The 14,528-nt window shown below is 40.3% G+C and overlaps 1 protein-coding gene across 1 annotated transcript; it reads left to right on the top strand.

Moving 5' to 3' along the window:
* Positions 1-1,304: 1,304 nt before the first annotated feature.
* Positions 1,305-14,296, top strand: LOC128381530 (alpha-1,6-mannosylglycoprotein 6-beta-N-acetylglucosaminyltransferase B-like). The gene is made up of 17 exons (XM_053341558.1): positions 1,305-1,330; positions 2,826-2,941; positions 5,514-5,643; positions 5,779-5,918; positions 8,017-8,081; positions 9,040-9,213; positions 9,422-9,589; positions 9,905-10,074; positions 10,495-10,626; positions 10,955-11,088; positions 12,480-12,622; positions 12,825-12,980; positions 13,134-13,280; positions 13,372-13,488; positions 13,616-13,690; positions 13,841-14,001; positions 14,098-14,296. Exons 1-17 carry the CDS (start codon positions 1,305-1,307, stop codon positions 14,294-14,296), a joined length of 2,253 nt encoding a protein of 750 aa, XP_053197533.1.
* The last annotated feature ends 232 nt before the right edge of the window (positions 14,297-14,528 follow it).

Below are 14,528 nucleotides of genomic sequence, written 5' to 3'. Positions count from 1 at the left end.
ACCAAGTAAACCCATTCATATGATGACAAGTCAGACCCATCCATATCTTTGTGCAGCCTTGTTCCATAATATAACAGTGTAATATATGTAATAAAAACTGTAGATGCTCACTGAAACATATTTGCTAATTAAACAATTTAAGATCCTGAGATACCTTGATTTATTTCTCCCTTATAATAGTCAATTATTGCATTTAAAACCAAAACAATACCTCTAAAGAAATCAGTGCATTTATTCCTTTGTTCATGTGATGTCCAGTTGAATTATTTGACATCTGTGTTACAACACAGTAAGTCTTAGATAACTTTTTCTGTTATCTATGCAGTTTCTACTGGGTATTTTATTGAGTCGATTCTTCTTCTTCTTATTGTTGCTGTCATTAAATTTGTACTGTCTTTTGTCTGTATTGTGCCATTCAGAGCCAAAAGTTTGCACCATTTGAGCTATTTAAATGAGCTCCCTGGTATCAATTCACAACCAAGGCTTAAGTCTGGCCAGCAAGACTGAAAGAAACTGTGTCACCCAATAGCGTGGGCTCCATTGTATCTGTGAAAGGCCTAAGTAGCACTCTGCATATTGTTTTCTTTAAAGGGGAGTCAGGTTACCTTGACAACCACAGGATGCCTACCCATAGGCCCTTAGACAGAGAAAAGGCACGGCCAGAGAAGGAGGGAAAAAGAGCGAAAAGAGACAAAAAAGGAGGCAAGATACTTTCCAGCCCCAACTTTGGGGCTTTTCTTTTAGTTTCAAAGTTTTCAAAACAGGCCTGATGGTTGCCAGTGGGTTGGGAGGAAGACCCAAGGAGGTGAGGATGTGTGTGTGTATGTGTGTGAGTGTGTGAGTGCTGGCTTGTTATACGCTGAACTGTTGACATCTCTGTATCTGTCTCACACTGACACACAACAACAGTTTGGTGACAGCAGTTTTTTTATGTATGGGTTCATTATTATATCTAATGAACATGTTCTGCACAAACACAGAAAGACCACAGGCTGAAGAGCCTTTCATGGCCAGTCATGCTGGCAATAGCATTACTTTGAAATATATTAATGCCTACACACTTTAGTGGCGCAGCTTAAGTGGAAAGTGTGACCTACAATTTACAATTTAAAAGGATACCATATGAATCTTTTGTGGTCAAACCCAAATATACGAGTGAAAAAGGTAATTGTGTAAATGTATTGCAATAATATTTTTTTCCTGCCCAAAATATGATTGTATACTTATTACTAAGCATGTTGTATTTACATATTTGCAATGTTCTTGTTCTGGCAGTGAGATCCAACATCTGTAAATAGGGGGCCATGCGCGTTGCACTGCGGCCACGCAGGTAAGGCTCAGTATCATTACATCAGTGGCTCCCTAGCTTTGGAGTATGCACAGTTTGACAGCTAATAGGTCAGAAAGGAACCTTCCCAATGTCTATTGGGTTTGCTGACAAACCCCATCATAATGCATATTACCTTATTCAATGTAATGTTTAACAAAATCTCCTGAGCATGTGTACAGTATGTGATATGGTAGATATCAGTCATCTGTTTTAACATGGTTTCTCTTGTGCTGTTAAAGCTTTTCCATATACCTTCAACCTAAGACATGTGGTGAAGTGATGAGTGCTCTGACAATGATGAAATGTGGACTAATAGAACAGAATGAAAATAATCAGTCTAAATCTGAATCTGGAGCTTTACAGGCGCCTTGAGAGCCCTGAAGCTGTTTTTTCATGTACTTGAGCTTGGTCATGTTTTTTTGGATAAGGGTTGGTTGATTTACTGGCCTGATGAAAGAGAGAGAGAGAGAAATGATTGTTCTCTCTGCCCCAGTTAAACTGACGCTGGGAGCCCAGTGAGCAGACACATGCTATACTGGCACATCACGCTTCAAATATTCTTTTTGACACACCAGGGTCCTCACTTTAAGTAATGGAACAATTTAGTTCTCTATATTCTCTCAATACTTGGTGAAAGGCAGGGTCAGGCTGTATGATTTTAATGACATCAGGTCTGCTTGTAAAAATCACATCCGTGAAGTTCAAAGGAGATTAATTTAAAAAAAAAATTATTACACCAATTATTAAAAAGTTACCTTCTATGTCATGTCCAATATCTAGCCAATGAATATGCCAAGTAAATACAAATGACAGATCTGGAGTTGTTTACTCTTGCATATACTGCTGTGTCTGTGCTCATTAAGAAATTAGATGCATAAGGGTGAAAGGCATCATCTTCCATTTTCAGTGATTTCTGCAGAAAAGTTCCCAGAGGATTTTTCTGCAATAGCTAGGGGGTATGGGGAAAATTGTAAGTCGAATGATCTAAAAAAATCTAAATTATGATTTGATTAAAAAATATAACCCACATATTGAGTCAGTTGTAACACCTGGAATTGAATGCAAGCAAGCAGAAAGTCTAATCAGTAAGGTAAAAGTAATGAATAAACAGTTTGAATAGACAGCTAAAAGTAAAAGCTCAATGATTTAAATAGTTAGCTAAAACTAATGTCCCCCTTCTCTAAAAAAAATATGTTTTTTGTCATTTTCCTACAGTTGGATGTTTGAGTTTCACTGTGCAGAATGATGTATGTGCAGACTTTGACACTGGAAGGCTATTTTCACATTCATCTGCTAAAAGTGGATATTTTCTCTGTGCTCATTGGAAATGTTTAATGACAAACAGCCATATACATTTTGAAATTAATTTAAATGAGCACATTTAGAACATGACAGGTGTCACTGGGTACTAGAGTCCATCTGACAGGGTTGTGTTGTAACTCACATACTCCAGTATTTGAAGAAGAGGCATTTCTCTGTCTATTGTGTCCTCTAGTGGTTGCCTGGTGCTCTGTCTGTGCCTGTCTGTATTCACCCTGCTGCTACAGAGCCTCTGGGTGCCGGTGGAGATGACCAGAGAAGAACCTGATGGGAGGTCACCGGAAGAACAGGGTAACTCACACACAAACACAGTTTACTTTAGAGGATGCATTTACCCTTTTTAAATATCAAAAAGTTAAAGCATCCAGATATTCATATACTAACATACACTGTTGGGTAACATTGATTATGAGTCAATCAAAGGAAAATATCCCAAATAAATGAAATTAGTGAACCAATTAATCTCACTTAGATGTAATGTCCTCACACTAAGTTTTGATTGAGGATATGTGGCAGCAAAATTGTATATTTTGCAGAATTGCATTCAGTTTCCACCGTACAAGACCTGGTCTTCCTAGTGTTAGATGAAACTTTGTACACAATTCGCGGTGGGTCCTCCCATGTGTCTTACAGTTGTGGGTTTGCGGCCAAGATATACCCCTGTTCAGTTCAATTGTCTGGCTACACTGTTTCCCCAAAGGAGGGTATTTAAGGAGGCCGCAGACAAGATTGTTTGGGCAAAAGCTTTCTTCCTGGTTTACAAGGAAGAGACAAATGTTGTCAACAGTCTCCTCCAGATCCTTTTTTTCTTTCTTTAAAATCAGCTGTCTTTTATGTGGAACCCGATCGTGAACATTTTGTAAAGAAACTCAACAGGCTCCATTTGGTGTTTCCACTAATCCGATACAGAAGCTGATTCATGATACGTGAGCCTTTTTGGGAATTCGGTTCACCCCTGAACCAACTTATGCATAATATTCAATTCCACATTTAGTTAAGCTACAATCAGATACATAGGTTTAACTAAAGATAGAATGAAAAAATATATATATATCAATCAGTTTCGCAATGTAATGAAAGAAGATGATTTTTAAAAAATCCAAACATCCCCATCCATTACTCCTCAAAGCCTAGAAAGCAGACAATGTAGTCCATTGGTGCATCATAGCCACATACCCACAGTTACTCCGTGCTTTGAGGGACCCACCACAAGTTGTGTACAAATAGCCACCCAACAATGGCTGTATTGGAAAAATATACCACATGGGGGAAGCTGTTGGTCAAGGCACACAGTTAATCCATCTCAAATTTGTCACCAAAGGCTCCGTTTTCCTTCAGGCTCAGTGAAAAATGATGTGTCCTAGCAGTCATTTTGTTATATTGAATTTTAGGTTTCAGCCATTTCCCTTAACATTGAATTGTTTTAAGAAAATGCTTGAACAGAACAAATAGCAAAGACAGAAAACAGAGTATCATCATTCCACTGGCTGATTTTTCTCATGTGCTCCATATTTTATGAATACTCCCAATTTCCATGTGACTGTTATCATCTAGAAATGTGCAAAAACAGCATGACGTGACACGCACATGCTGCCCACCCACACCCATTACACACATACTTTAATAAGCTGCACACACACACACACACACACACACACACATAGACACACACACACACACACACACACACACACACACACACACACACACACACACACACACACACACACACACACACACACACACACACACACACACACACACTCCTTTACAAGTTTTGGAACGGTTTAGTCACATAGTCATCTCATACAACTGGCATAAAGCTGTTACAGGATTCCACCTCTTTTTTCCCCCCATTCATCTTTCATTGCTTATGAGCCCAAAGGACCTCAGGGCATACAAGTATTGATATACTGACAGCTGAGCAAACAGAGATGAGGTGACATCACCTGTCTGTGGGTTTTTTTCTCTGTGTATTGCAGGTTTAAGCTTAATCCCCAAGGAGATCCTTATTCTGACCTCAAATCAACCCCAGCTCCACCAGCATCTCCTCAAGTCACAAAGTTTCTGTCAAGACATCCTTGATCTGCCATCTCAAATAGCTCCTTTTAGCAGGCATCTTAAAACTCACGCTCACTGTTTTTACAATCATTATGTGTCTGGCAGCTGTAGCTTGCTGGCTAACAGAGGGCCTAACTGTGAACACCACTACTTCAGGACAGCCACACTTTACACTTTATCTGAGCACACATAAGAGGTAGAGGTTTCACATTTTAACATGGTTTTTATGAGCCAACAATAATAATATAAAATAAATGCAACCCACACTTTGTATACTGCTTTGGATATGTGCTGTATGTTTTTGACAGACCATCTTGTAAATGTTGGAGGTAATTTTTAACCCCCTGTAATTGTTGCTTTATTTCCCCTATATCCCTTAAATTTGGGAACCATTGGGTTAAATGATGCACAACAATGGCTGCAATCCCTATAAATGTGGGGTTTATGAATATCTTTACTACATGAATATGTGTGTATGTGTGTGTAGCCTTTCTCTAACCGCATATCAACAAAAGGTGACTGCAAAGTTCCACAAATGTTTGTCATAAAATTTTCCTTTTAGAAAGTTAATGATTTGATGCCATTATCCCATATAATGAATATGGAAAGTACACATAGTCATAATTGCTCATTCATTTTCTGCAGATCAAGTTAAGAAAATAGCATTACATAACCCAGCTGACACATAGAGGAAGATTGTTTTTTGACAGGATTTGGCACTATTATACAATTTTAAACATTATGAAAGCATTTGATACTGTACATGCATGACCTACTGTGTTGTGTATGATGCTTGTCTTAGGGCAGCGTGGACTTGGCTTTCGTAGGCTGGCTCTTCGCTTGGATGCTTTGAGTACTCATGTGCAGAGGCTGAGCAGAGAGATAGATACCACCAAGATGACCAGAGATGATCTCAGCCTGCTACTGCAGAGGTATTCAGCAGAACCCATTCATCACCTGCTGGATTGCAGTATGATAAAAATACAGACGCAGTATGACACAGTTAGTGTTGCTTATGGTATGCATGCAGTACAGTCGTCTCATATCGGCTTCTGTTTCTTTCCCAGCTTAAGACAAGATCAGCAAGGCTTGGCCCGCTTGGTAGAGAGGGAGCTGAAGAGAGTGTCCCAGAGGCTGGACCAGCTCAGCCATCATGACCATCAGTCTCACACACCTTCACCACATGATAACCACAAACTACACACAGGTAATTGTTAATGACTTCGGCTTCTTAGTGGTAATTTGTGTAGGGGGACTGGATACATTATATGGGAGTCAAGTATGTAATTGTTGTGTCCAATCTTGTAATAATGAACATTTTAAAGATTTTCAGTCCTATTTGGATAAGTGTGCATGTTTCTGGATTATTAGTTCAGAAAAAATCTCAATTTTAATACCCAGAAATGTCAGTACACTGCACTCAACTACCAGTCTCAATGCTGTGTGATATTAGGGATACTTAAAGAATGAGACAAACAAAAGATCTGTCAGTAAGCTCACTTTTATCTTAACTGAGTGTCTAGGACATACTTTTGTATTTTGCTTTTTAAGTTGAATTTGTAGTTTTAGTAGCATACAGTGCCACTGCTGGCCTTCCTCTAGCCCTATAGAGGTGCGGTGCTCTCAGGTATGTGTATTCTGGATGTGGGCCAGTTCTGGCTCATCTGTTTTTTCTTGGTTGACATACAGCATTGCTATGGCTTGCTTGTGGCCCAGATCTGGGAAACAGGAGTGGACCGCCCAAGTGCCATCATTCCACGTGGTATGCAGGCCAAATGAAAGTGTCGAAAGTGTCGGGTGTGTGTTTTACTATCTGGGACTGTATATACCCAAAACCAGAATTTGAATTTGATTTGAGACTGGGAGGATCTACAGACAGAGTTCATGATGAGATTTATTTACAAATCAGACAGGTGTGTTATGCTATTAAATAAAAACCTTGCTTAGTTAAGCTGTAATTTTAATGTGTGCATTACTAAATCAACTCACCCTCTAACATAAATCAGAGATTTTAGGGTTTGTTCCAGTTATAACATGCTTGAATGTTCTGGATACACCAAATAAATACACTCTCCACTCCCTGCTTGTTGCCAGCTTCAATAATTGGCCAATTGCAAGCTTTTCTGTGGTTGCCTGCAGTGGTAGCGTGATACTCCGAGCCAAATGCACGGTTCATAGCCTCAGTAGAGGTTAACCACACAGTGAAATTAACAAGCTGTGATAATGGTGGGTGTGAATAGGGGGGTTAAAGGGCAGTGGGTGCAGGTGGTTATGGGGGATGAAGTCCTTGAATAGAAGTTTAACAAGTCTCACAGAGCCAGTGCTGATGTACTGGCTGCGGGGAGAAAAAAAGTTTACGTCTACACAACGACCCTCCTGAGAGGTGTCAGGTGAGAGTCAGGTTACACAGCCTGGTGGTCACACAAGGGGTTTATATGTATGTGTGTGTGTGTGTGTGTGTGTGTGTGTGTGTATGTGTATTGGTGGTGGGGATGAGTGAGTGCACTCTCACCTCCCTATTTGAACAAGTGAATTCATAAAACTTGGGCCACACAAACACCACACTGTGCATACGTCAGGATACACACTTGTCGACATGCACACACACAACACACAAATGCCACCCGCACACAAACACACACTTCCCCGACACCAGATTTCTAGCCCCTCACCCTATTCCTCTCCCATTACCTCATACTAATAAAGTACAACTGAATTACCCAGGAGTCCTTTCACCAACTTGTCTACTCATACTCTTGTTTTTGCAGAGGGAGCACTTTTTTTTTCAGCTGTGCTCTTATAGCGTATCACTGTTTTTAGGTTTTCACACATCAGCTATGCCTACAAGTTTTCTTATCTTTTTTTCCCTCTCTTTTCCTTTTTACTAGGCTGTTTTACACAGTTAAGGACTGTGTATTTTGGCAAGGGCTGGCATTGTAAAAGGTCCTGTTTGGTAGGAGGCAGGTGGGTCAGGTGTGCAAGCGTGTGTGTTCATTCCAGTTGATTGACATTGGCTAGAAATGTTTAGGGGGGGGGGGGGGCTTACGGGAAAGGGCCTCTGAGAACACACTGCCTCTACTCTAATGCCACTTACACGCATGGCAGCACTGTACATGGTGCTGGTGGCTGCTGCTCATTATGCACATTTCAGTTGAGTGGCTGTATATCAAAGTTTTTATCGACTGTTCTTCATTATCCATAGTGAGTTAACTCCACAATGTGCTTTTTGTTACCAAAGGTCTATTCATGCATTAAAAATGGCCACATTAAGAAAATCTATGTGACTGCTGATATCTTACCCACAGGGCCCAATGATAAATGTGAGGTACCAAAGGATCCTGCATATCCAGTGTGTGCGGAGAAAGTGGAGGTGAGAAAGTGGAAATATATTTGGTTTCTTTAACCTCATGGTTGTATTATAAAGGGGACTAAATATTTGAGCACATTTGAGCTTGGAATGGAAATAACGTTCAATAATATCAGTAAATATCCACAGTGTGCATGACAACCCTGCTAGGCAAGGCACTGAACCACAAAAAGATCATCAGTATCTAGAGGTAGAGTACTAGTTATGTTGTGTAGAGTTCATCTGCTTAAAGGAATATTTCAACACTTATTTTCTTGCTTCATGGAAGTTATAATATAATTTTAAAAAATTATGCCACTCTCACATCTGTACAGTAAATACTTACAGCAGCGTTGTGAGGGGCATGGAATCTTTGGGACAATTGTTTTCTCTTATCTCAAATATTAATTTATTACTTTAAAACATATAACTTATAAGTTGAAACACGCCACTTCAGACCACAACAAGCTGGTTGTCTTAGTTTAGCATAAAGACTGGAAACCAATGGGCAAGAATGACAAATGGCATTTTTGACCATTTCTTGGCCAGAAGGAGTTGCTAGGTAACCACAAGATACTACAGGATGTTACTGCTCCTAGCAAAGATATCCAGCACATACTGTAACCCCCCTGAAAAACAGCAAGTTGGTATATTGCTATAACTACTAGCAAAATAATGAACGTACACTCATGACAGTGGTATAATACTGATCTTCTCAGCTAACTTGTTAATAAGCATAATCTCCAAGCGCTTTCTTTAATTGTATTATTAAATACATTTGAAGGACCATGGATGTTTACTCACAATCAAGTTAAAATTTGAATATAGATTTACTATAAACTCTTTCCAGTTTTGGACCTGGGAACCATAGTTAATATTCTAAACTAGGCAACCTAATCTGTATGATAAATTAGTATACTGTACAAGTATGCACTCTTGTTTTGGCCTACCATTATATTTAACATGCATCTTTCTCTTACAGTTTCTACGAGCCCACTGGCAGTCAGACCCCTGCTATGCCTTTTATGGAGTGGATGGCACCATCTGTTCCATATTGACTTACCTCAGCCAAATAGAAGACTTCTGTCCCCCTCCTCTTGGAAGGAACCACTCTGTACCACCTTGGCACCAGAAACCTCAGTCCTATACTGAGAAGGTACCTTTACAACATTTCCATGTCTTTGTGTTGTATTGTTGAATTAAGTTAGTATAATTAAATTAACCATCTTGTGGAAAATAAGCTACTTTTGCCACAACAATTAATACACAATCATACCTCTAGCAAAATTAAATTCTACACTATTTCTTCCAGACTTTCATACTATCTATACTATACTACTGTGTTTCATACTATTTTTACACAGGCTGAGATACGTGCAACCCTGAGCCCACTGTATGAGGTCATCAGCAACAATAGCAGTCCTGCAATAAGATTCATCCGTTCCAGAGTGGAAAGGATGTCTGAACAGTGGATACAGGCTGGCCTGAAGATGAGGCAGAGCAGCAACAAGACAGTTTCATCCCAAATGAGGGTATAACCAGCAGGTCATCTCTGCCAAGTGTCATTCAGTCTATTTTTCTGGATTTTAAAAGAAATGGCTAAAATAAAATATTCACTAAAATGTATTTTCAGTTTTCAAAAGCACAACTGTTTAAATGTTTGTATTAGAGTGTTCAGAGTCTTTCCAGGTGTATTTCTCACAACCTCAATGAATATAGTTTATTATATTGTACTTTTTAGAACTTGCTATCATGGTGTACCATGAATTTAAGAAAGCAAAGACAGTACAGAAATGGCAACTCGCTGCTCTATGTGTTGATTTTTCAGACTTTTTTTTTTTAACTAGGTGCTGCTTTATCCTGGTGCCCTGGCTGGGAGTGCTGGCCAGCGTTTTGAAGCCATGGTGGAGAAAGGGGGTCCTCTGGGGGAACTGGTCCAGTGGGCTGACCTCAGTGCATGTCTAACCATCCTGGGCCAAAATCTGACCCTCAGTGCCTCGCAGCAGCACCTCCACAGGTTGGTATCACTGTTGAATACCAGTAGCTTATTTTATTGGCTTAAAAATGTATATGTGAGGTGCGCAGGTGGTCGAGTGGTTAGAGCGCATGCCGCATACGCAGCTGACCCCGGTTCAAATCCTGGCCATAGGTCCTTTGCTGATCCCATGTTTCTTGTCTGTCTACTGCTGAATAAAGGTATATATGCTGAAAAAAATCTTTAAAAAAAAAAATGTATATGTGTGTTTGGAAAGTGATTTTTTGTATTTGAGTATTTTAATAGTTAACATTATAATTTCAAGTGAGTAACTTCAGGTGTATCAACCCAACTGGTCTGATCATTTTGTACTAAAGGCACAAGAAAGGCAGAATAACAATGCTGAAAGATGCTTAGTTATTGCTGGTGTCCTTTATTGAATGAGTCATGTGTTTGTTCCAGCTTGATAGGTGCTGCTCCAGGCCGAGGCAGCTGTCCAATTCAGAGGCCCCTGACCTTTGACATCATCTATACTGACTACCATGGGCTTGCTCACCTTCAAGGAGCCATGGGGCTGGCTTTTCTACATTACCAGTTCGTGCACATATTTCTAAATGCATAATAACTTCTCCCATTCTAGTAAAGATAGAAAAAACATGCCCTTTATGTTTACAAAGTTTTAGAAATTCTACTGCAAGTGTGTTTGTAACTTACAATATCACCTTAGAAGAAAGGGATGAAAAAGGTTTATTTAGCTTTCTACTGCTGTGGCCATGATATTTATCACCTAGGCCTTTGTAAGATTTTAAATATACGAGGTCAGCAGAACATGTAATCATTGCTACATTGCCAAATTTCCAGTAAACAATCTATTTTAATTTAAGATGAGTTTTAATATAAACATTTTTTTTAATCGTTCTAGGTGTCGCTTTAGAATCCTGGATTCATTTGGCACTGAACCAGCCTTTAATTTGGGGAGTTACGCACGCAGACATGGATATAAAACACTGTGGGGCAGTTGGGGTCTCCAGCCTCTGCAGTATATGACCATGTTCCGTAAGTCTCTGTGTGTGTGTATGTATTTGTATATGTTTGTGCATACATTTCTACATCTTGCTTCTATCTTGCAGTCGTATCACTGATCCTTCACATACGCTGCTCTAAGCATCCTAACAGTGAGGGGAATAATAGCTGAGGTTAAATAAACTTGGTGCCCAGACAGAAATTTCATTCCAACACCTCTCCCTGTCATCTTTCCCACCCTGCTGGGAGATGGAGACAAGCTGGACGCACTGGGCCGAGAGCCACTCTTCATCCCTCAGCCTGGAACATGTTTATTTGTCCTGCTGAGGAGGAGAGAGAGCGATAGCTGATGGTGGGGAATGGACAGAAAGTAGGAAAGAAAGTAAAACAGCAACAAGAAAAAAGACACAGGTAGGAGAAATACATTTTAAAAAGGAGATTGAGAAAAGTGTGGAGAGGAAGATAGATGACTGAAGATTTGTGCTGAACAGACAGAGACAAAGCGGAACTGCAAACACGCAGTGAGCACAGTGAGAAAGAAACAGAAGAAAATTCATTCCTTCACAGCTTTTCTTCGAACCCCCACACGCTGCACGATGTTGATCATATCTGTGTGTTGTTGCGTATCTGCTAATCTGATGAGTGTGTTTGGCAGTGAACCGACACAGGTGTTTGAGACAAGTGGGGACAAATGGAGCTGTAAAGGGGCCAGGAAGAAATTCAGGGAGACATAGTCTTTCAAAGACAGGCGAGAAAGACACACATAAGTAAACAAATGTTGTAGAATTCAAATCGATGCTTTCACACACACATACCTTTGCTGGCACATTCCTGTATCTCTTAGGTAAATACTCATCCCTAGCACCTTCATCAATGTGTCAGAGGGCAACAGGGTGGCAGCTGCCTATCCAAACAGCTGGATATATGTGGAGTTTTATTTCTTTTAACAGCTGATTTATACCGCACCACATGTTTTTACTCTCTCACAGAATTTTAATCTTTACTGTTACTCACCTTCAGTCTGGTTCTGTGTTGTCAGCAATGCCTGTCTGTCCAAAAGTAATCTCAGTGTTTTTTGCCTTGTCTTCAAGCATGCTTTGTTGAAATAAGTGGTGTTTTCAATATATAAAGTAGATCAGACTACTGACTGTAAAAAGCAGCATACAGAAGTGAACATACACGAGGACACTTAATCCCAAACTCTGAATAAAGCTTAAGTTAAAAAAAAAAATAATAATAATTTTTAATAGGCTACTCACTGCTTCATATTTTCATTTCAGTTTCCTTGTAAAAATGGAAATTTCATGGTGGGGGATTTGAATATTGTACGCTGGTTTAACTGAGACTAAATCACTGTCATTCTTAATTATGCTATATAAAAAAAGCATGGTTAATGTAACTGCTCTGTGTTCTACTGTTTCTAGCTCATACTCCTGATAACTCCTTCCTGGGCTTTGTAAGTGAGGAGGCAGCAAGGGCGGAGGTGATGGAGGAAGAGCTGGAGTCAGACACTTACGGGAAAGACAAAATTGCAGTTGTTTATGGTAAACAGGACTACATGTGGGAGGTAATGACCATTGCATTGTCTTGATTATAAAGTGAAGACCATTTGCTTCACTATCATTTCACAAGTTTGTTAAACAGGTTGGTCATGTCATTATCTTGCTGTTAACTGTTACCCGTTTTTTGTTCTTTATCTTACCTTTCTTTCTGTTTTTCTTCATGGGCTGTCTCCTCTATGTGTCTTTGTTTCTGTGTGTATGTACAAGGGTAAATCCGAGTATGTGAAGGTCATCAGTGAAGAACTGGAAACCCATGCCACAGTCTACCAGCCTGCAGGACATGCCTCTAATTTGCCCAGCTTCATCAGAAACCATGGCCTGCTGACTCAGGAACACTTCCTACAGCTTCTCCGCAGAGCCAAGGTCAGATAAGAGCTGATCTCAGAAAAAAGCTACAAACCTAGAGAAGGAGAAGATTTGATATTTTGGCTCCATGTGGATCACTATCATTCTTATCCTGCTTTGCTTATAATTAATAATGGGTAGAAAATAATGCCTCCTCTGCCCCCCTCCCAGGTGTTTGTAGGTCTTGGTTTCCCCTATGAGGGCCCAGCTCCCATTGAGGCAATAGCTCTGGGCTGCATCTTCCTCCAGCCACGATTTGACCCACCACACTCCTCAGACAATAATGACTTCTACAAAGGCAAGCCCACCACAAGACAGGTAGGTAACCCGTTAAGTTGAAAAAATAGTGTACATTCATTTTTAGTTCTAAATACAGTTTAAAAAACCCCAGAAAAACATTGGATCACAGATCTCGTCCCAGCATCCATATGCTGAGGAATTCATCAGTAAACCCCATGTGTGGACTGTGGACATGACCAACAGGACAGATGTACGGGAAGCAGTCAAAGCTATTCTACGCACAGAGGTAGGTCCCAAAGTATGAACAGAGTTACTATTTAAAGTTTATGTATTGATGTATTTGAACATATATGTAGACACACACCTTGTAATCCCTAAATAGTTGCAGTTGCACTTTGTGTATGTTTGTGCAGGTGAAGCCTTTCACTCCCCGAGAGTTTACATGCGAAGGAATGCTGGAGCGGGTCCATGGTTATATCACTCACCAGGTATTGTAGCAGTGTAATAGTTTCACAAAATGAACGTTTTTATGAGATGTGATAAACTGAATATTGTTTCTAAATGTTTTATTCCATTGCTGTAGGCTTAGTTCAAATGCCCCTACAGTTCTCTCACTCTGAAATCTTAAATCCTTCTAGAATTTCTGCAGTAAGTCTGTCCCTACGTGGCCACCAGAAAGTGCTCTAAGGGCGCATCTGGGTCCCTTGGGTCAGTCGTGTATGAGTGTGTGTCGACGCTCCTCCCTCATGTGTGAGCCTGCTCTGTTTCACCACCTCAACAGCCCTGCTGTGTTCACTAGGTAAGACATAAGGAGATAGAAACTGCAGGAACACACTGTACAGATGACTGATGCACCATAATGTAAATACACTTCTCACTCTCTCCCATTTTGTAGGCTCGGGCTAGGTTGTTCCAGCATGGTGCAGGAAATCAACCACCTGTTTCCTTCCTACAGCCCTTGGGGTCGGCGCTGTGGCCTTCAGCAGGAGCCACTTCTGTTCAGTTGTGCTGGTTCTGACCCTTCTCACCGCAGACTGTGTCCCTGCAGAGCTCACCTACCTGGACAGGTGGCACTGTATCCTGGCATCCTCTAACAGCACAGTAAAAAGACTCAGGAAAGACTCATGGAGAAAAGCAGGGAGAAAAGAGGAAAAAGCTAATATGATGAAGACAGGACCAAAGAGCCATTTACAATGCTTACTGTAGAGGTGAAGTGATCTCGACCAAAGAAAGCAAGCTGTCCTGCCCATGCTACTGAAAGATTTGTGGTGCACACATAAATAATTTTCAGTACCCCAGTATTCTGAAAAAATTATCTCAGCCAGC

Source organism: Scomber japonicus, chromosome 20 (assembly GCF_027409825.1).
Source record: "Scomber japonicus isolate fScoJap1 chromosome 20, fScoJap1.pri, whole genome shotgun sequence".
NCBI lineage: Eukaryota > Metazoa > Chordata > Actinopteri > Scombriformes > Scombridae > Scomber > Scomber japonicus.
This window is presented reverse-complemented; position numbering and strand designations above follow the sequence as displayed.